The sequence below is a fragment of the Dama dama genome, chromosome 24 (genome assembly GCF_033118175.1).
Source record: "Dama dama isolate Ldn47 chromosome 24, ASM3311817v1, whole genome shotgun sequence".
NCBI lineage: Eukaryota > Metazoa > Chordata > Mammalia > Artiodactyla > Cervidae > Dama > Dama dama.
This window is the reverse complement of record NC_083704.1, coordinates 57,700,157-57,723,593: the sequence shown is the minus strand read 5'-3', so window position 1 is coordinate 57,723,593 and position 23,437 is coordinate 57,700,157. Positions and strand designations below refer to the sequence as shown.

Here is a 23,437-nt window from a genome sequence, read left to right as displayed (position 1 = left end):
TTTCTGTAATTGATTTCTACTCTTACAGTGTTGTGGTCTGAAAGGATGGTGGATATAATTTCAATTTTCTTAAACTTACCAAGGCTTGATTTGTGACCTAAGATATGGTCTATTCTAAAATCTTCCATATGCACTTGAGAAGAAAGTGTATTTTGCTGCTTTCAGGTGGAATGTCCTATCAATTAAGTCTCTCTGGCCTATGGTGTCATTTAAAACTTGTGTTTCCTTATTTTCTGTCTGGATGATCTGTCCACCACGGTAAGTGGCTTGTTAAAGTCCCACACTATTACTGTGTTGCTGTTGATTTCTCCTTTTATGGCTGTTAGCATTTGCTTTATGTATTGGGGTGCTCCTTTGTTGGGTTCATGTTTGTTTATTTATTTGGCTGCTTTGGGTCTTAGCTGCATCATGTGGGATGTTTCCTTGTGACTCTCAGGCTCGGTAGTTGCGGCTTGCGGGCTGAGTTTCTCTGTCACATGTGGGATCTTACTTGCCCGACCAGGCACCGAACCTGAGTCCCCTGTGTTACAAGTTCAGTTCAGTCACTCAGTCGTGTCCGACTCTTTGCAACACCATGGACCACAGCACGCCAGGCCTTGCTGTCCATCACCCAACTCCCGGAGTTTACCCAAACTCATGTCCATTGAGTCAGTGATGCCATCCAACCATCTCATCCTCTGTCATCCCCTGCTCCTCCTGCCTTCAATCCTTCCCAGCATCAGGTGGTGGTTTAGTCACTAAGTCATGTCCAACTGTTGCAACCCCATGGACAGTAGCCAGCCAGAGTCCTCTTTCCATGGGATTCTCCAGGCAAGAATACTGGAGAGAGTTGCCATTTCCTTCTCCAGGGGATCTTCCCAACCCAGGAATCGAACCTGGGTCTTCTGCATTGCAGGCAGATTCTTTACCAGCTGAGCCTGTCCCAGCATTAGGGTCTTTTCCAGTGAGTCGGTTCTTTGCCTCAGGTGGCCAAAGTGTTGGAGCTTCAGCTTCAGTATCAGTCCTTCCAATGTATATTCAGCACTGATTTCCTTTGACTTATTTGATCTCCTTGCAGTCCAGGGGACTTTAGGGAGTCTTCTCGAACACCACAGTTCAAAAGCCATTGAGCACCATCAATTCTTTGGTGCTCAGCTTTCCTTATGGTCCAGCTCTCACATCCATACATGACTACTGGTAAAAACCATAGCTTTGACTAGACAGACCTTTGTTGACAAAGTAATGTTTCTGCTTTTTAATATGCTGTCTAGGTTGGTCATAGGTTTTCTTCCAAGGAGCAAGTGTCTTTTAATTTAATGGCTACAGTCACCATCTGCAGTGATTTTGAAGCCCAAGGAAATAAAGTCTGTCACTGTTTACATTGTTTCCCCATCTGTTTGCCAGGAAGTGATGGGACGGCATGCCATGATCTCAGTTTTCTGAATGTTGAGCTTTAAGCCAACTTTTTCACTCTCCTCTTTCACTTTCATCAAGAGGCTCTTTAGTTCTTCACTTTCTGCCATAAGGGTGGTGTCATCTGCATAACTGAGGTTATTGATATTTCTCCCGATAATCTTGATTCCAGCTTGTGCTTCCTCCAGCCCAGCGTTTCTCATGATGTACTCTGCATATAAGTTAAATAAGCAGGGTGACAATATACAGCCTTGACGTACTCCTTTTCCTATCTGGAACCAGTCTGTTGTTCCATGTCCAGTTCTAACTGTTGCTTCCTGACCTGCATACAGATTGCTCAAGACGCAGGTCAGGTGGTCTGGTATTCCCATCTCTTTCAGATTTTTCCACAGTTTATTGTGATCCACACAGTCAAAGGCTTTGGCATAGTCAATAAAGCAGAAATGGATATTTTTCTGGAACTCTTTTGCTTTTTTGATGATCCAGCGGATGTTGGCAATTTGATCTCTGGCTCCTCTGCCGTTTTGCTTGAACATCTGCAAGTTCACGGTTCATGTATTGCTGAAGCCTGGCTTGGAGAAGCCTGTGTTGCAAGATGGATTCTTAACCACTGGACCACCAGGGAAGTCCCAAATATTTCTTGTGTTTTCTCAGTCCATGCTTCCATTCTAAGGTTTCGTGTCATCTTTACTATGATTACTCTGAATTCTTTTTTAGGCAGGTTGCCTGTTTCCTATTCATTTATTTGATCTTGTAGGTTCTTTTACCTGTACTTTCACCTGTAAAAATTTTTTTGCCATCTGTTCCTTTTGTTTTGTTTTTCTTTTTGGTGGGTGGTATTGTGTTCCTATCTTCTGGGTCAGGAAGATCTCCTGGAGAAGGGCATGGCAGCCCACTCCAGTATTCTTGCCTGGAGGAGCCCATGGACAGAGAAGCCTGGTGGGCTACAGTCCATAGGATCTCAAAGAATCAAACATGACTGCAGCGACTTAGGATACACATATTCCTGTCTCACTGGTTGTTTGGCCTTAGACTTCCAGCACTGTTGTCTGCAGGCAGTTGGGCAGAGCTGGGCCTTGGTGCCAAGGTCAGGACCTCAGAGATACCTCTCTCCAGTATTCCTAGGGGTCTGAGGTTCTCTGCTAATCTAGCAGGTCAGACTCAGTGCTCCCACCACAGGAGCTCAGGCCCAGCCTTAAGCACATGAACCAAGATTATGCAAATCATGCAGTGCTGCAAGAAGATAAAAAGGAGCAGAACAGTAACAGAGAATAAAAAATAAAATTGGAAAACTAAGAGATAGTTTAGAAAAAAATAAAAATATAAGTGAAACAGTAACCAGAAGGTAAAATAGAATCACAATAGCAATAGGGAAAAAAGGCCCCAAATGGCCTTGCCTGTGGAGGGTGGAGCTTAGGTAGGGGCGGCTCCAGGCTAAGGACCTCGTGGCAGGAAGAGATCTGGGGATGAGGGGCAGGGCTTAGACACCGTGCAACTGCAGGGGCTTCTCCGAGTGCAGAGGATCAGGCCCAGGGCCTCACCAGGCTCCCTGGGGCCCAAGTGGGCAGGGGCTCACCGAGCTCTGCCCCATCCTCTGAACCCTGAGGGTCCCTCCCTGTCCACCTCTCCCCAGAGACTTTAAGACAGCAGAAGATAATAAACCCAGCACTCAGTGGTCCAAGGCCATTGAGTGGGGGAAAAAAACAATGCCACCGTTTTGTGGGCTCTCTTCTTAGTACCAGGCATGTCACATGTATTCTCTGATTTACCCTCACCCATTGCTTATCAGTTTTTAATGAAGAAAGCTAAACTGGGAAGTTCAGTGGTTTGTTCAGGGACTTATGACAGTAAGCATGGAGTTGAAATTCCAATCAGGTTTGTAAGAGTTTAAAACTTACAATTTTTTCACCGTACTGCGTTACTAGAATTTAAAGACATCATCTTTTGGTAGGATGGCCTAGAAATCAGTGTGTTCAGAGATCCTTGTGAGTCAAGGAAACATTGTTACTTATACCTAGATTAAGACATAAGGGGGAAAAACTTGGTTTAATAAAATATAAGGACATTACATTAAAAATAGTTTTTAAAAAGTTTTATCACTTAGAAACTCAGACACCAGGTGTCAGATTCAATTGAGGGAAACATCTCCTTGCTTTCTGCCAGGAAGATGAAGTGTGTGTTTTGGCCAGAGGTTAGTGTGGAGGTTATTTCATTCTAGGAGGGGTTTGATCACTGTATTAGTTTTGTCTTGCTGCTGTACCAAATTACTATAAATTTAGAAACTTTAAACTATACAAGTATATTATCTCTTAGAAGTCCAATACGAGTCTCAGTGGGCTAAAATCAAGTGTTTCATAGTGGAGACTGGGGAGGAATTCATTTAGAAGCTCATTCAGCGTGTTGACTGAATCTGCTTACTTGTAGTTGTTGGACTGAGGTTGGTTTTTTCTTGCTGGCTGTCAGCCTGAGACCACCTTTAGCTTTTAGAGGCCACTCTCCTGTCCCTGCATGGCCTCAGCATCTCAGGAATCACCGACAGTCTGTCACATCTTTCTCGTGGTTGGAATCTCTCCTCCTCGCTTCTGCCACTTCTCTCTGACAGACTCTTCCCTTGTCTTTTGCTTTTGTCTTCTGCGCATCCCAGTGATCCAAGATAATCTCCCTTTTCTTTTTTTGCCACAGTGCACAGCATGTGTATCTTCTTTGACCAGGGATCAAACCCACACCCCCTGTAGTAGAAGTGTGGAATGTTAACCACTGGACCCACAGCAGGGAAGTCTGATAATATCCCTTTTTAAAGTCCAGTTGACTGGTAACCTTGATTCCATCTGCAGGGCAGTACCTAGATTGAATAATTAGGAGTGGGAATCTTAGGCAGTGATCTTTAGAATTCTGCCTACCACAATCATTTCTGCAGTAAAACTCTTGAATTTTCAGCACATTCTGTCTGCAGTTGAACTGTTCAGATTTTTTAAATAGTTATGCAAAGTAAGGAGAAGGCAATGGCAACCCACTCCAGTGTTCTTGCCTGGAGAATCCCAGGGACGGGGGAGCCTGGTGGGCTGCCGTCTATGGGGTCGCACAGAGTCAGACACAACTGAAGTGACTTAGCAGCAGCAGCAGCATGCAAAGTAAAAGTGGTTCCTAAAATAAGTAGCAGGGTTGTAACCAGCATCTTATGCTGTCTTTCAAAAGCTGACTAAAAAAGCTATACTAAAAGCTTTTTTCTTATTATAGACTCATAATCTTTACAAATAAATGGAGAAAGACATTCAGTCATAATTCTTAGTTGTTTTTTTTTTTTTTTTTAATTTCCGAACCTATGTCTTTGATAAATCAGACCTCTCTATTATGTAGTGTTGATGTTTTGGGTGAGGATTTACCCCTGATATGCTACTCTGGTTTCTTTCTTTGGAAGGTAACTTTTTATCGGATTGGTTTTTGTCATATTCTGATTTGAAGAATGCATTTCTTGTAAACAGATTTACATTGGTGTGAATTCCATCCAGATATATTAGAAAATAATTACTTTGGGTCTTTAAAAAGATTGGAATTATGAGAAAGGCAGATTTGTCACTGTAATTCTGGGGCAAAAAAAAGTAGGTATTCTTACTTTTTAGAATACTGTTACTGGAATAATTTTATCTAATTAGAAATATGTGGTAAAATTAGTAGCTTAATACAGTTGGGAAAGGATATGAGTTAAACTGTAGCTAGGGCTTTCCTGGTGGCTCAGTGGTAAAGAAGATGTGAGTTTGATCCCTGAGTTGGGAAGATCCCTGGAGAAGGAAATGGCAACCCACTCCAGGATTCTTGCCTGGGAAATCCCATGGACAGAGGAGCCTGCCTGGTGATCTGAAGCTCATGGGGTCTCAAAAGAGTCAAAGATGACTTAGTGACTAAACAGCAAAAGCAACAATATAGATAATATGTTGCTGTTCATGTATTCCAGTTATATATGTTCAAATAGAATATATTTAAATTGAGGGGCTCCCTGGTGGTCCAGTGAGCTTCCAAAGCAGGGAGCACAGATTCAGTCTCTGGGCAGGGATCTAAGATCTCACATGGTCTATGCTCCCCTCCCCCCAAAAAAGAATGTTTTAAAATTGAGATATAAATTGATTTCAGTATCTTCCTAACAAAAGTAAATTGCTCAGAGATTGTCCATTGGCAAAGGTATCAATGCCTTCTTTTGTATTTCTTAAAATACGGATTGATTACCCTTTAGGGTCCTGTGTTTAGGCCCCTATAATGAAAACTTGCAACTTTTCTCTCTTATTCTCCTTTAAAGAATTTTCTGTTAATGACAGAAAGTTATTATACCTGAGTTAGCCCTGTTATGCTTAGCCAAAGTACTTAATAGATGCTTATTTAATGCTCACTATTCTGTGAATGAGTTCAGTTGCATCATTGTTTTAGATTCCACATATAAGCAATATTGTACGATATTTGTATTTCTCTAGGCCCATCCACGTTGCTGCAAATGACATTATTTCATTCCTTTTCATGGCTGAGTAATATTCTGTTGTCTCTATACCACACATTTTCCTTACCCATTCTTCTGTCTGTGGATATTTCGGTTGTTTCCATGGCTTAGTTGTTGTGAATACTGCTGCTATAAACATAGGGGTGCGTTAACAAAGTGTATCATAGTGCGCACTCTTTTTAAATTTATTTTTTTAAATCGGAGTCTGATTGCTTTATACTGTTGTGCTAGTTTCCGCTGTAGAACAGCGTCAGTCAGCCCTGTGCATACATGTATCACCCCCCTCCTCCGCCCCCGTCTCACCCCTGAGGTCAGCAGTGAGCACCAGGCTGAGCTTCCCGTCTGCACAGCCGCTTCCGTCTTACCTGTTCACACGGTGGTGAGCATGTCAGTGCTGCTCCCGCAGTTCCTCCACCCGCTGCTTCCCTCCCGTGTCCACTCCGTTCCTGTGTCTGCATCTCTATTCCTGCCCTGCAAATAGGTTCATCAGTACTGTTTTTCCACATCCTATATATACATGTTAATATACGGTATTTGTTTTTCTCTTTCTGAGTCACATCACTTTGTATGCTAGAGTCTGGGTTCATCCACATCACTGTAAGTGACCCAATTTTCTTTTAACAGCTAGGTAATATTCTATTGTATACGCGTACCACATCCTCTTTATCCATTCATCTGTCAGTGGACATTCAGGCTGCTTCCATGTTCTGGCTGTTGTAAATTGTGCTGCAGTGAACACTGGGAGTACATGTGTCTTCTTGCATTATGGTTTTCTCAGGGTATATGCCCAGTAGTTCTATTTTTAGTTTTACAAGGAGCCTCCATATTGTTCTCCATATTGGTTATATCAATGTACATTTCCACCAAAAGTGCAAGAAAAGTGAAAGTGAAGTCGCTCAGTCGTGTCCAACTCTTTGCGACCCCATGGACTGTAGCCTACCGGGCTCCTCCATCTGTGGGATTCTCCAGGCAAGAGTACTGGAGTGGGTTGCCATTTCCTTCTCCAGGAGATCTTCCCAACCCAGGGATTGAACCCAGGTCTCCCACATTGCAGGCAGACGCTTTACCATCTGAGCCACCGGGGAAGTGCCAACGGTGCAAGAGGGTTCCTTTTTCTCCACCCTCACTTCAGCATTTATTATTTCTAGATTTTTTTGGTGATGGCCATTCTGACTGGTGTGAAGTGGTACCTCATAGTTTTGATTTGCGTTTCTTTAATAATGAGTGATGTTGAGCATCTTTTCATGTGTGTCTTCTTTGAAGAAATGTCTGTTTAGGTCTTCCACTTATTTTTTGATTGGATTGTTTGTTTTTGTTAAGCATCATGAGCTGTTTGTAAATTTTAGAGACTAATCCCTTGACAGTCAAATGATTTGAAAATACTTTCTCCCAATCTGTGGGTTGTCTTTTCATTTGGTTTGTTTCCTTTGCTGTTCAAAAGCTTTTGAATTTAAGTGGATCCTATTTATTTATTTTTGTTTTTAATTTCCATTATTCTGGAAGTTGCATCAAAAAAGATACTGCTGTGATTTCTGTTGGAGAGTGTTCTGCCTATGTTTTCCTCTAGGCTTCCCAGGTGGTACTAGTGTAAAGAACCCGACTGCCAATGCAGGAGACACGGATTCGATCCCTCGGTGAGAAAGATGCCCTGCAGGAGGAAATGACACCCCACTCCAGTATTCTTGCCTGGGAAATCCCATGTACAGAGTAGCCTGGTGGGCTATGGTTCACACGGTCACACAGAGTTGGACACAACTGAAGCAGCTTAGCACGCAGGCGTTTTATAGTGTCCAGTCTCACATTTAGACCTTTAGTCCATTTTGAGCTTTTTTGTGTGTGTATGGTGTTAAGGAATGATCTAATTTCTTTTCTTCTTTTTTCATATGTAGCTGTCCAGTTTTCCCTTTACCATTTGTTGAAGAGGCTTGATTGGTTTTTTTTTTTTTTTTTTTTTTAATACTGAGCTGTTTATGTGTTTTAAGAATTTGTCCCCTGTTGGTTACATCGTTTGCACATATTTTCTCCCAGTCCTTAGGTTGTCTTTTCATTTTGTTTATGGTTCCCCTTGCTGTGCAAAAGTTTTTAAGTTTATTTGATCCCATTTGTTTATTTTTGTTTTAATCCCCTTGCCCTTAACCCCCAGTCTCCCTACCCTACCTTTAGTCTAAAAAATTTATTTATTTTAAAGAAAGATGAATATTTTTAATCATAATAGGTACAGTTCACAGAGAAGATAGACCTCATAAACCATTAGACACTTAACAACAAAGAAACAGATACATAAAGCAAAAATCAGAAGAAATATAAGGGGAAAAATATATATATAATCAAAGTGAGACATACTAACATTTCTCTGAGGATATTTTATCAAATGCAGAAAAAATAAGAATAGGAACATCTTGAATGATGTGATTAATAATTTAAATATAGATTTATATTTAATTTATATTAATCTTATATCTTGCACAAATATATTTAAAATTTTGTATCTCATACTTGCTAGTACATATCCATAAGACATTTATAAAAACTGGCAAAAAGATAAACATTACTAAATTTCAAAAAGTAGAATTCTTTTTATGATTCAGTTATATATACATGTTATTTTTGAAATTATTTTCCATCATACATTGTTACAAGATGCTGACTGTAGTTCCCTGTGCTGTACAGTAAACCTTTGTTGCTTGTTGCATATCTATTTCTCTAAATTAGAAATCTAACATTCTGTTCATCCTAAATCAAACAAGTGGAATCAGTTCAGTTCAGTCACTCAGTCGTGTCCGACTCTTTGTGACGCCAGGCCTCCCTGTCCATCACCAACTCCCAGGGTTTACTCAAACCCATGTCCATCGAGTCGGTGATGCCATCCAGCCATCTCATCCTCTGTCGTCCCTTCTCCTCCTGCCCTCAGTCTTTCCCAGCATCAGGGTCTCTTCAAATGCGTCAGCTCTTTGCATGAGGTGGCCAAAGTATTGGAGTTTCAGCTTCAGCTCTGGTCCTTCCAGTGAACACCCAGGACTGATCTCCTTTAGGATGGACTAGTTGGATCTCCTTGCAGTCCAAGGGACTCTCAAGAGTCTTCTCCAACACCACAGTTCAAAAGCATCAATTCTCGGCGCTCAGCTTTCTTCACCGTCCAACTCTCACATCCATACATGACCACTGGAAAAACCATAGCCTTGACTAGACAGACCTTTGTTGCCAAAGTAATGCCTCTGCTTTTTAATATGCTGTCTAGGTTGGTCATAACTTTCCTTCCAAGGAGTAAGCGTCTTTTAATTTCATGGCATCAATCAACCTCTGCAGTGATCCTGGAGCCCAGAAAAATAAAGTCAGCCACTCTTTCCACTCTTTCCCCATCTATTTCCCATGAAGTGATGGGACCAGATGCCATGATCTTAGTTTTCTGAATGTTGAGTTTTAAGCCAGCTTTTTCACTCTCCTCTTTCACTTTCATCAAGAGGCTCTTTAGTTCTTCTTCACTTTCTGCCATAAGGGTGATGTCATCTGCATATCTGAGGTTATTGATATTTCTCCTGGCAATCTTGATTCCAGCTTGTGCTTCCTCCAGCCCAACGTTTCTCATGATGTACTCTGCATATAAGTTAAATAAGCAGGGTGACAATATACAGCCTTGACGTACTCCTTTCCTTATTTGGAACCAGTCTGTTGTCCCATGTCCAGGTTCTAACTGTTGCTTCCTGACCTGCCTACAGGTTTGTCAAGAGGCAGGTCAGGTGGTCTGGTATTCCCATCTCTTTCAGAATTTTCCACAGTTTATTGTGATCCACACAGTCAAGGGCTTTGGCATAGTCAATAAAGCAGAAGAAATAGATGTTTTTCTGGAACTCTCTTGCTTTTTCGATGATCCAGAGGATATTGGCAATTTCATCTCTGGTTCCTCTGCCTTTTCTAAAACTTTTGTTTTAGTGCATACAAATCTATATTTTCACTGTGTTGTTTTGTTGATGGTTATTTCCTGAGGCAGTTATTTCCTGAACCATGCTCAGTTGCTTGCTGAAGTTATCCAGTTTCTGTCTTGCAGATCCAACTGTTCATTTTTGTTGAACTCAGGTTACAAAGTTGCATACATTTTGAGTACTCTTCCCCAACTCTGATTTTACCCTCTTTATTTTTTATTTTGCAGAGTGTCTTTCTTCCCCCCAAGAACATATAGATGGCATTCTAACAAAATACCAAAATGTTAAAGTTTATTTTAAGCAATTTCCTGGAAATGTGTTTCTTAGTATTTTTGGCTAATACTTACGTCTTGGTTACTGTGTTTTAAGTGTTCTAAGAATTTGTCAATGGTTAGCTCTTTTCATCCTCACAGCAGTGCTCTTTCATGAGTCTGGTGGTATCCTTATTTTGTGGGTAAGGGAACTGAAGAACAGAGGGTAAGGAACGCGCCCAAGTTCCCACTGCACAGTTGGTCTGGTTCCAGGGACTCTGCTCCTGACTGCTGTGCTGCATCCCCTCTGCGCTGTGTTGACTCTAAATTAGATTGTAGTATGATTGTCTTACGTAAGTCAAAGTGGTGATGTTATAGCGGATTAAAACCTTACCAGCATTAAATTAAGTAAGAAGAATTGCAGTGAACACATACGGACAGCATAACAGCTTTATCTGTTCAAAGCTGGGCAGTGATGTCAAATTTAACTACATTGTTGCAGTAGGTTTTTGGGAAGTGTCCTCATTATTTCCTTTAGTTATTTATGGTTTTGAACTTCTTCTTAGGCACATCACCCCTGAAAAATTTTATGTGGAAGCTTGTGATGATGGAGCAGATGATGTACTTATCATCGACCGTGTGTCCACAGAAGTTACACTCTCAGGTATTTCATGGCCAAGGTTATAAGTGTCCTGAAAGATTTTACACCTAAGTTGCAGTAATGGTTAAACTGACGAGATCTCTGTAGGTGTGTGGATCTCTGAGTGCCTTCTTAGAAAAAATTTAATTCTTACTACCTCATTTGATTTTTGTGCCTTGATTTTATGCTTTTTCTTGAAATTTTTTAGCATTTTACTGTTCATAAGGATTAAAAAACTTAGTTATTTCTTTATTTTTTTCTCTTAATGATACTATAACAGGATTGATTTTGTTGATAATGTTCCTCTCTAACTATAAAATTTAAAGTATTAGAGTGTGAGAAAGTTGTTTTAGCATAAAGTGCAGAATTTTAACAACTGCTTTGTTTTTTAAAATATTCATGACTATGAGGATAATTTAATAAATGAAAAATTATATATACATCACTAAAACTTGTGTTTTAGGCAGAATGGTTTCCCTAAGCTTTATCTAATCTATGTATATTTTGGTTTTGCTTCTCTGGGGTGTGAAAAACAACTTGTTGTTCAATTGTGTGGAACACTGATTTCTGACTAGATTAATGTGAAATAATTTTGGTGACAAAGCAATGTACCATGTGAGAATCACATTTAGAAAGTCATATTTCACTTATTTAAAAATTCACCTCTAGACAGAACTCTTTAGTATTTTTTTCTGAAGCGCAGTATTTGGCTGACCATAGAGTAGGCATTCAGTAAATAGTGACTATCCTTCGAATGGATAAAGTGAAACATGAAGATGTTTTGCATAGGATACTAAAGTGTAAGAAAGGCAGGACTGTAGGTCTGTTTCCTTGGTCATCTGCGCGTTCTCGTTAAGCCCTGTGTATAACTTTTCGTTTGACCTGATGGAGTGACGCTGTTTAGTCTGGTAATGTGGCGTTTCCTATGACTTGCTTACCGGCTGCTCTCTCAGAACGGCTGACTGGTTTTATCCACTGTTAGTTTCCTTCTAAACTTTAGTCCCCATACTTCTTTATACCTCGTTGATACAACCTAGTGTCTTATAAAAGCTTTAGTGTAGATGTATTTTCAATTACTCTCTTGACCTGTCAGTGACATTTTCTTTGTAAGTAGAGATTGCCAACCCATTTGAGTGGACAAAGCTAAAGGTCTTGAATAGTGTGGATGTAAAAATGATAGTAGTTGTCGGTAGACACATGAAGAGATGCTTGACACATGAAGAGATGCTTTGACCTTAAGCCAGTGATGATGAGAGCCTGTCGATCCCAGTTTCTCTGCCAGTTACCTTTTACCACTGGGAATGCAGACCATTGCCACAGAAAGAGATTTTTTTTTTTTCTCCCATGAAAAATTATCATAGTCCTAGGAATTATCACCCCCGGTGGCTCAGATGGTAAAGCATCTGCCTGCCATGCAGGAGGCCTGGGTTCAATCCTTAGGTCAGGAAGATTCCCCTGTAGAAGGGAATGACTGCCCACTCTAGTGCTCTTGCTTGGAGAATTCCAGGGACAGGAGCGTGGGCTATAAGGCCGTGGGGTTGCAGAGAATCAGATGTGACTGAGTGACTGACGCTTTCACTTCCATTGCTGTTACACTCTAATTATTGTAACTCACAGCTCTATCAGTAGTACCTTTAAGTTTATCAGTTATCTCAATATGTTCAGAGTTTTCTCTGAGCTTTTTATTGCACTGGTATTCCCATTTTTCATGGCAGTTAGTTTTGGCATAGCATTACTAAGTAAATTGAATTATTGAGAGAAAAGTAAATTTTAGAATTACAGGACTGCCATTAAGAAACAAGACAGCAGTGTTTCAAAATGGATGATAATTAAAATGTGACTGAAAGAAACAATTTATAGCCATGTAAATTTGGAAAACTTTGAATTAAACCATGGAACAGCTTTCTTTTACTGTAGGCCTTCTCAGAGCCTTTAATCTCCCAGTGTACATTGTGACTCAGAGGAAGCAGAGTTAGCAAAATACTCTTCTTTGCCTGGGAGACCCTACTTTCCCTCCTTTTTGCCATTATTCCCTAAACTAGAGTTCTACAAAATATGTTTTGTGTAGCACATTGGCTTAAAGTTTAACAGTTGTGAAATGAACCTTGTTATCTAAAGTACTCTTCATTAATCAGGGCATTACTGATAAATCACAGCCAATGATACTTCCTCCCTGGATGCTTATATCAGCTCTTAGGCACCAGGAGGAGGCTTGTCCTGCCTCCTTCTCCTCTTTGATCTTTGCCTCCACTTCCCACATTCTTATACAGGAATACTGGAATTTTACATTCCATTTGTTGCATGTTGAAATTAACATCTCATCTCAACCTCCATTTACTTTCTAATTCTCTTAAAGGAATAGATTTGGTTTCTGACAAGAGGCTGAATAAATTTGGTTGAAAGTTGCCGAGGAAATAATCGAGGAAATAATCCTTAATTTACGTAGTGAAGTTGCTGAAGCTGTTACTTTTGGCACCATATTCTAGACCAGGCAGAGACCTTTGTGATGTAACATGGACATCTTTATTTTATATTCTGCCAAAATGGGAGGTCTAGCACTAATGAAGGACTGTAGCTTTCTTAGAACAAAGTGTGCATATTGATTTGAAGTAACCGTTGAAATGAAACTAAATTTCTCTTTTTGTTGCTGAGCTTTTTCTCAATTAGTTTCTTTTTTCCTTTATTTTTTTCTTTAAAGTCAAGAAAGATATTCCTCCTTCAGCAGTCACAAGACCAATATTTGGAATACTGGGCACAATCCATCTGGTGGCAGGTAAGAAAATGAGCTAAAGTGGGGGAAAAGGTAATGATAAATTGACCCTACTAGAGTATAAAGATGACGGCACACTTTATATCTTACTTGAAGCATTGAATCTGTAGTTTAGGTATTTGTCCTTAATTTCTAAAAGTAATATACCCCTAGCAGCAAGTGGTTAAATTTATAAGCCTGAGGTTCCTTTTTTTTTTTTTTTTTAAAGTTTTGATTTTGGTTTTATTCAACTAGATTTGAAATCTCAAGTCTGCTAGAGATTTTTCATAAATTCTAAGAGTGTTTACACAAAAATTTTAATGCATTGATGAACCAGAATATGCTATACCTTCAGAGTATACTTACTGGGGTTGATTATGACATAGAGCTTGTTAGAGAATGTTACCTGGTTCTAGGCACTAGAAGAGTGATTTTTTGAATTTAAATTTCATTTCATACTTTTAAAAAGTTCCTCTTGTATCAGGCATACAGTTGTATGCTGAATATAACTGAATGCTGTTATATTTATAAAATGCTGAATGCTGTTATATTTATAAAAGATGCAGGTCCCTCTTGTCCTGCAGTTTACAGTCAAGTGAGAGAGGCATTAAATGGTAACTTACCACAGTACAGTGTGACGAGTTCTGGGAGAGAGGTGTACCTAGGAAAGCTTCCAGAGAGGGCCCTTGTGGTTAGAGCCCCAGACAGATCTGAGGAATAAATCTAGTGGTAAGGGCTTTCCCTGGCTTATTTGTGGGAGGAAGAGGAGGCGGCCAAGATCAGGGTTGGTGTGTTACACACATGGTGCTGTGATGGCTTCTTCTTCCTGACCTCTCATCTTTGGAGTGTTACAATAACCAGTTAGTTATACTGCGCAGCACATCTCTCTACCATTTAGAATAACGGGACGACATGGGGGGTGTAGACGGGACACTGTCCCGCAGTGGCCAAATCTCATGACCTGTGGTGCTTTAAGCTACACATTGGGAAACGCATTAGCAGAGGCATGTATGCTTAGGGCATAATGTGTGGGGGGTGGGCAGGGAGAGAGAAGTGTTTTCTGTCTCTTGTTTTCCATCTGCTAGGGTCACTACTGTGGTTACCAAAAGCTTTTGCTTTTACCTTTTTGAGAAAAAATTTGACCTGTCAAAAAAATATTTTTAAATAATATGCTCATCTCTCTATTTATAAATTGTAAGATTGCCTTAAAAATGTGCTCGTCCTTTATTTAACACAACTCCTGCCTCTAGAGTTTAAAGGACTGCTACTTTTGGCTTTCTCGTTGTCTTGTTTCTATTTACCTAAGTTTGGCTTTGCTTTTTGCAGGTAATTATCTAATTGTCATTACCAAAAAGAAAAAAATAGGTGAATTTTTCAATCATGTAATCTGGAAAGCAACAGATTTTGATGTCCTTTCTTATAAGAAGACGATGTTGCACTTAACTGATATTCAGGTAAGAACTGGAGACACTTACTAATTGCAGAACCCGAAGAAGTCCCATGGCGTGGGTGGGGAAAGGAGGTGGAACACAGAAAGTTCGGTGAAGTTTTAAAAAAAAATGTGTTTATCTGGCTGCACCCTATCTTAGTTGCAGCATGAGGGATCTTTAGTTGTGACATGCAGACTCCTAGTTGTGGCATGTGGGATCTAGTTCCCTGACCAGAGAGATATATCTCCCTTCATATATTTTATTGCTCTTGGGTGGTTCTTTTGTTTTAACTGACTCAATTCTTAAAATATGAAATTTCATAAAAGAGAAAAGGACAAACTGAAAATGCCCATGTACTCAACACATAGATTTAAGTTCCTATTTAAGAGTTAGAAACTGGTTCAGGCTTAGGTGTGTGATGGTCCCCCAGGGTGCAGAAAGGATGGCCTCATAAGCCACATGGTGGGGCAGCACAGGCACTGTTCGGGCTACTCTTGATACGGTTTTGCCAAGAAATAAAATATTTTAAATACTCGATGTTTTAAATTATAGTATACTAAGTAATATTAATTTTACTATGTTTTCATTCTGTTTATAACTTACAGTAGGAGTATTGTTTTGATTTTTTAAAAATCTGTTATGCAACAGTTACAATTTTCCCTATTGATTATTAACATAGGTTAAGATTATTGAGAAGGATAGCTTGGTCATTTTCATGGTCCAACCCTATTGTGCAAAGACAAGACTGCCTGTATTCGTATTCAAACAAAGCTATTTTTGCTTGAAGTATTTTTAAAAACTTAGTTGAATGGCATTAACGCTTCTGTTTTTTGAAAATTACCTTAAATCAACATTATGTTTGAGATTTATATCTGTTGAGTATTTGTTTTCTAAATGTACTTTATGGTATTTGCTTTGTAAAATTTTTACATTGTATTTATTTTTAATTCCCAGAATTACAAAAAGTTTGTTTTTAAAAGAAAGCTATTTTGAAACATGTATCTTACCTGTAATAAACATGAAAAAAAAATTAGTCCTAACGCTATTGTCTTATTGACTAAGTAAAGCTGTAGAATGGGCTTCTCTGTTGGCTCAGTGGTAAAGAATCCGCCTGCCAACTCGAGAGATAGGGGTTCGAGCCCTCGGTCAGGAAGACCCCCTGGAGAAGGAAGTGGCGGCCGACTCCAGTATACTTGTCTGGGAAATCCCACGGACAGAGGAGCCTGGCAGGCTACAGTCCATGGGGTTGCAAAAGAGTCGAACACAACAGCAACTTAAAACAACAACAACAAAGCTGTAGAATATGGCGTTTATACTTTAAACTTAAAATTTCTTTTTTCTGTTATTTGTATATCAATCAATATATTAATGTATTCATCCTCTATGAGACATAATTATTTAAGGCAATAAAAATGTTTATATTTAATGGCCCAGTAATGTTGAACATTTCTTCTTGATTGCTCTAGTTTGTTGTCAGACTGTGTAACTAATTGCTTATTTGTATCTTTCATTTTTCAAAATAATGTTGAGGCCAAAATAAAAATTTTGTAGTATGTAGATCTGTAATATGTAGATTAAATGTTAATCATTTGTTAAACATTAAATATTACAGACATTAAAAATTAATTTTTTAAAACAAGAATAAAAACTAATGTCAGTCCTAGCATTCATTGTGAAAGCCAGCTAAAATTATTACCAGAAAATAAGTAGAAATATTACTTTTACTGAATCTTCCTTTCTTTCCTATTGAAGTATAATTGATTTACAATATTAGTTTCAAGTGTACAACATGGTAATTCAGTATTTTTATGCATTATAAAATGATCACCACAGTAAATCTCCTTACATCTGTCACCATACAAGGTTACTACAGTATCATCGACTGTCCTCTCTAAACTGAACATTTTATCCCCATGACTTATAACTGGAAGTTTGTATACCTTAGACTCCCATACCTACCTCCCTCATCCTTCTTACTTACCCTCCTCACTGGTAACCATCAGTTTGTCTTTGTGAGTCTGTGTCATTTTTAATTTCTTTCATTGTTATCTTATAGTTTTCCAGTGACAGATCTTCTTCCCACCTTGGTTAGATTTTTTTCCTGGATATTTTATTCTTTTCATGCAGATGTACATGGGATTTTCTCCTTAATTTCTCTTCCCAGTTAGTTCATTGTTACTGTATTGAAATGCAACAGACTTCAATATATTAATTTTATATCCCAACATTTTACTAGTTTTTTTGGTGGCATCTTTGCTTTAGGGTTTTCTATGCATAGTATCATTTCATTTGCAAGCAGTAACAATTTTACTTCTTCCTTTTCAGTTTAAATTCCTTTGATTTCTTTCATCTAATTGCTATAGCTCAGTTCAGTTCAGTCGCTCAGTCGTGTCCAGCGCTTTGCAACCCCATGGACTGCAGCACGTCAGGCTACCCTGAACATCACCAACTCCCGGAGCTTACTCAAACTTATGTCTACCAAGTTGGCTAGGACATCTAATGTGTTGAGATGTGGTAAGAATAGGCATCCTTGTCTTGTTCCTTACCTCAGAAGAAATGCTTTCAGATTTTCCATGTTAAACTTGATACTGGCTATAGGTTTATCATATATGGTCTTTATTAATAAGGTATGCTCCCTTTATGGGCTTCCCTGGTAGCTCAGCTGGTACAGAATCTGCCTACAATGCTGGAGACCCTGCTTTGGTTCCTGGGTTGGGAAGATCCTCTGGAGAAGGGGTAGGCTACCCACTCCAGTATTCATGGGCTTCCTTGGTGGCTCAGATGGTAAAGAATCCGCCTGCAATGCAGGACACCTGGGTTTTATCTCTGGGTTGGGAAGATCCCCTGGAGGAGGGCCTAGCAACCCACTCCAGTGTTCTTGCCTGGAGAACCCCATGGCGAGAGGAGCCTGGCGGGCTGCAGTTCATGGGGTCGCAAAGAGTCAGACATGACTGAGCGACTAAGCACAGCACACATGCTTTGTTGAGAGGTTTTATCATGAATGGATAATAGATTTTGTAAAATGCTTTTTCTGCATGTGTTGATCATATGATTTTTATTCTTCAGTTAATGTAGTGTATTGTTTGATTGGTGGATATTGAACTGTCTTCCCATCCCTGGGCTCAGTACCACTTGATCATGGCATATGATCTTTTTAATGTGTTGTTGAACTTGGTTTGCTGATATTTTGTTGAGGATTTTGCGTTTGTTTTCATCAGTGATACTGGCCTATGATTGTGTGTGTGTGTGTGTGTGTGTGTGTGATAACTTTATCTGATGTGGGTGTCAGGGCGATACTGGCCTTATGGGATGAGTTTGGAAGCATTCCTTCCTCTCAGTTTTTTGAGATAGTTTAGGAGAGGCATTAACTCTTTGGTATAATTTACCGGTGAAGTTGTCTGATCCTGGACTTTGGTAGTTTTTAAATTACTGATTCAGTTTCATTACTGGTAGTAAATCTGTTCATATTTTCTATCTCCCCCTGATTCAGTCTTGGGAGGTTGTTTCTAGAAATGTATCCATCTCCTCGGGTGTCTGTTTTGCTGGCATATAGTTGTTTGTAATAATCTCTTCTGTCCTTTGTGTTTCTGTGGAGTCTGTTGCAATTTGTCCTCTTTCATTTCTGATTTTATTTAGTTAGGTCCTCTTTTTTCCCCTGATTTATCAGTTTTGTTTACCTTCTCAAAGAACCAGGCCTTCGCTTCATTGTCCTTTTCTGTCGTCTGCCCTGGGGTGTCCCAGCACCGTCGCCAGCCAGCTGTGGGCACATAAGCCCCCACACTAAGAGGCGTTGAGGAGGATTCCAGAATGGGCCTGCTGGCACCACTGTCCTTCTGGTAGAACGAGCTCCCTAAAGTGGCTGCTGCCAGCCTCTCCATCCACAGTGGCAGTCCCAGCTGCCTTCTGCCTCTCCAGGAGACTTGCCAAGATCACTCAGTGGGTCTCACCCCGGCTCCTTTCAGATGCGTCCAAGCTAGGACTTGGAGCGTGTGAGATTCTTTATGGGCCTTTTAGGAGAAGAGTCTCTGTTTTCTGCAGTTGTCCTGCTCTGTACACAAACCCTGCTGGCCTTCTGGCCTTCAGATCCAAATATTTCTGGGAGCTTGTCTTGCTGGTATAAGATCGTTGACCTCAGGAGCTGACCTAGGGCTCAGACCCCTTGCTCACTGGGAAAAACCTCGGCAGCTGTGATAATCCTCCCATTTGTGAATCACCTACCTGAGGATGTGAGTCTTGACAATACCAGGTCTTCACCCCTCTTACCCATCTCATGGTTCCTTCTTTATATCTTTAGCTGTGAAATATGCCCTACCAGTCTTCAGGTTGCTTTCAAAGACAGTTGCTCTGTGAATAGTTGTAATTTTGGTGCCTGTGGGAGGAGGTGAGCTCAAGGTCTTCCTTCATTACCGCCTTGACCACTGCTTTCTCTCCTGGACTTTTCCCTTTTTGCTTTTTTTTTTTTTTTTTTTAAAGAATTCCGTTTGACTTCCCAACTAGCGCAAACCAGTAAAGTGTCTTAGGAATGAGGACGGACTTATTCTCTTGTCATTGACCCTTTGTGTTACTGGGCCCCACATGGATTATTTTCTTCTGTCAAATAAGGATAATTATGCTAACCTAGCAAGGAGTTTCTGGGAACATGACAGAGAATCTGTGTAAAGTATCTGAGACTCAGTAGATCATAACTTAAGGTGGTAATGTTTTATTAAACTACCTCTTCAGCCCTTTAGAGTAAAAACTGTGAAGGATGCTAATGGGAAGGAGGTCTGCCTACCAGTTACTGTAATGCCCTGTGCCCTTGAGCATTGTCCATGTGTCAGGAACTGTCCCCGGTCCTAGGGAAGTGGCGAGCATCCCTCTTATCCAGTCTTTGGGCTGATGGCATTTAACAGGGCTTGACATAGAGGTTTTTACTTTGACCCTTTGATCACGCCGATTCCTTTTCAAGGATAAGATAGACTGTGTTCTCTCCTTTGTTTGCAGTTACAAGATAATAAAACTTTCCTTGCAATGATGAACCATGTCTTGAGTATGGATGGGTTTTACTTTTCAACGACATATGATTTGACCCATACTTTGCAGCGGCTCTCCAACACTAGTCCAGAATTCCAGGAAATGAGTCTCTTGGAAAGGGTAAGCTTAATCTTCTATTTAAAAAAAATTTTTAATCTATTTTTTAATTTTTAGGAGCATGCCTCTATTTCATCCATAAAATATATATTGATTTTTCTCAGTCCTGGCTGTATCAGGATCATGTATGGAGCTTTGAAAACATACCATGTTTCAAGTAGACATCACACTTCCAAATTCAAGATCCCAAAAAAAGTGTGTTTCACAGACAGGATCAAGAACCACATTTGTGCGTTTTCAGAAATCTAGCTTGAACACACATGTTGGTCATGTCCTAGCTCTCAGTGGTCTGTGGTATAACAGAACATTAGCAACACCATTGTGCTTGTAAAATTAATGTTCTAAGAGGTGAACTTCTTTCTGTAGCTTTTAGAACAAGAAAATAACAACTTATTAACTTGGAAAATATGCTTTTGTTTAGTGTGGGTTTTTTTATGATTCCCCCTCCCCCGCCGTTTTTTAAAAATTAAACATATCTTTAAAACTAGACTTCAGATGGTCTTAACATGAAATTTCTGCTGTTCAGGAACCTAGATAATTGCTGCCTTGATATTTTTTTGTTAACAAAAATAGATATGTTTAGGGGGCAGATAGCATTTATAAAGTTGCGTCAGTTTTTGTTAGCTTGGACCATATGAAATTGCCACTAACTGACCATTTTTGATCCATAAAAGTGATAATTTTATATAGTTCAGCCTAAATCAATATTTTAGTTGACTGACTTACTGAAGCCTATAATAGTCTACTCGTAAAATTATATGTAGGCTTAGATGTAAGGAGAAGGAGGCAACAAAGGATGAGATGGTTAGATAGCATCACTGACTCAATGGACGTGAATTTGAGCAAATTACAGGAGATAGTGGAGGACAGAGGAGTCTGCAGGAGGACAGAAACATGCTGCAGTCCATGGGGTTGCAAAGAATTGGACACGACTGAGCCCACATTAATTTTAAAACTTCTCTCTTAGGCAGATCAACGGTTTGTATGGAATGGTCATCTTCTCCGAGAACTTTCTGCTCAGCCAGAGGTAATGTACACTAAATAAAACCAGCTTATTTGTCACTGTCCAAGTTGTAATTGAATATATGTTACATAATGGCTAGTTAATCACTAAAGATTTTGGTAAAGAAACCTAATTTAACTGTTTATAAATTTGTAGACTTCAACTAGATCCACCCTCTCACATCATTCTAGGTTGAAGAAGCCTAGTTATTTTACTCTGATCTTCAATGGAAGCCTTAAATACAGGAAAAAATATCTGAGTAAAAATAACATTGCTTTCTGTAAGGAAGAGAGAGAGAATAGGTCTCGGAAAATGAATAATGTAGAAATTGGACCATAGCTAATTCCCCAGGCAAGTGGAAAGCTCTGCGTTTGTGTCTGTAAGGGACCCTGACTCCCTTCAGTCACCCAGGGTAGACATGCATAGATGTCACCTTCCTCTGTACTGGTCTATACAAATGAGGTTTAAACACGGAGGCCCACTTCGGAAGAGTAATGCATGGAATCTAGGTAAATAGATTTGCCTGATGGCTTCATTTCTTGACATTTGCTTTGCTTTTTGGGGGAAAGTAGATTGAACTGCCTGGAGGAGTGCAGTTGTTGTAGGCTAAAACTGACAGAGATAAACATTCTGACCCTTCATGTGGTCTTGTTAGTGTTCCAGAATCTATGAATGTTCAAGCCCAAATGATTCCAGCAAATATTTAAATTTTTTAAATTGAAAAGGCAATGTTACATTAGAAAATATATTTTTTTTATATAGTGCTTCTTTTTATTATTATCAAATTATATTTATTCCTAAACATTATCTTCATTTCAGGTCCATCGGTTTGCCCTTCCGGTATTACATGGCTGTATCCTTACATATTACTCTTTAGTTTTCTGGCAGTCTTTATTTAAATATTATAAGGCAGATTTAAAGACAGTCTCAACTGTTACTTGAGGAGGGTATTTTAGAATTAGTAGATACTGCTTTTGATAATAAAATCAAACCTATTAACATGAAATCTGAGAATACTGATTGTAAATTGGTTGTAAATGACCTTTTTTTTTTTTTAATAGAATGACCTCTTTGGATTGAATCATGTTCTCTCTCTCCCAGAATTCTGGGGCTCCTGGGTTAAAAGAAGAAATATGTCCACTGTGTTTTGGCTTTTTAGACTTTGTATCAGTAAACAAGAGTAATTTTAGCCTGACTAGTGAACATTTTCTTAGTAATTAAAAAAGTTAGACTCAATAACTAGGGTGACCAGCAACTTGGAGAGGAGAATTACAATTGAAAATTATATTTGTCATTTGAAATAGCCCCAGAAAAAATGAAACATAGATGTTTTTACGAAGAGTGATGCTTGCGGGGCAGGTATGGTACTAGTACAGAATGAGTAATGGTTGTCTAATTTTAAGTTCATTTTAAAAACGTCTTCATCAGAGACATCATCATGTTAATAAAAATAGGGAGCAGACTGAGCTGGCTGTTACAGGGTCCACACAGTGTGCTGGTGAGCTCCCGAGATCGGGACTCTGCTTGCAGAAATTGAGGGGGTCTCTCTCTCAAGTACTCCCAAAGAAGCTTGGGAGCTGACACAGCAGTCTGATTTATTTGTTCATTATGTTAATATGATTTCCTTAAATTATCATGCTTATTATATGTAAAAGCAGAAAATAGTAATGCAGGAAAGATTTTCTACAGTTGTGAGGGAATAGAAATCAGAAAATGTCAGGATAAAAGCTCTTGTTTATTCTGGTTTTGTTTTGCTTTTTCCCTGAAGCTCTCCTAAGTTCTCCTAAGGGTAAAATAGTAGTAAATGTTCTATTTAGGTAGCACTTTAAGGATTTGGGCCACTTGTTTGTGTGTGTGTTTTTTAATTCCAAAATGAGATTGTGAATGGGCAAATAATGGTAAATGAGACTACAGAAACAGATTATCCATTTAGCCTTAAATCTGAAGCTGAACGTTGGCTTTTAAACAGTGTTTAAACGTAGCTGTTTTTGGCTGTGGCGGTCTTCATTGCTGTGTGCAGGCCCTTCTGTAGTTGCAGCGCGTGGGGCCGCCCTTCGCTGCGGTGCGCGGGCCCCTCATCGCAGCGGCCTCTTGCTGAGCACAGGCCGGGGTGCGCGGGCCTCGATAGCCGCGGCTCCTGGGCTCTGGAGCGCGGGCCTAGTTACTGCGCTGCTTGTGGGATCCTCCCAGACCAGGGATCAGACCTGTGTCTCCTGCGTTGGCAGGGCGTTTCTTCACCACTGAGCCACCAGGGAAGCCCTGCATTGTTCTTTGTCTAGTGTTGACTTTTGACTAGAGCTGTCGTCAGATGTTCCGTGTACTTAGAGACCAACAAGAACAGAGGGCCCATGGCAGGAGCATTCCTGGGGCAGAGAGTGGACGGGGCAGGTGGGAGCTGGGGGCTGGGCCCGCGTCCTGCCGGCCCTCAGCAGCTGG

General features: G+C 39.9%; 1 protein-coding gene across 1 annotated transcript in view; it reads left to right on the top strand.

Moving 5' to 3' along the window:
- The window catches only part of SACM1L (SAC1 like phosphatidylinositide phosphatase), a 66,528-nt gene that overhangs the window by 18,700 nt on the left and 24,391 nt on the right, over positions 1 to 23,437 (top strand). Inside the window, exons 2-7 of the mRNA XM_061128829.1 lie at positions 10,616 to 10,713; positions 13,388 to 13,462; positions 14,765 to 14,892; positions 19,852 to 20,001; positions 20,966 to 21,025; positions 21,821 to 21,854. Coding sequence (XP_060984812.1) covers positions 10,616 to 10,713; positions 13,388 to 13,462; positions 14,765 to 14,892; positions 19,852 to 20,001; positions 20,966 to 21,025; positions 21,821 to 21,854 — 545 coding nt within the window. The remainder of the gene's footprint in view (positions 1 to 10,615; positions 10,714 to 13,387; positions 13,463 to 14,764; positions 14,893 to 19,851; positions 20,002 to 20,965; positions 21,026 to 21,820; positions 21,855 to 23,437) is intronic.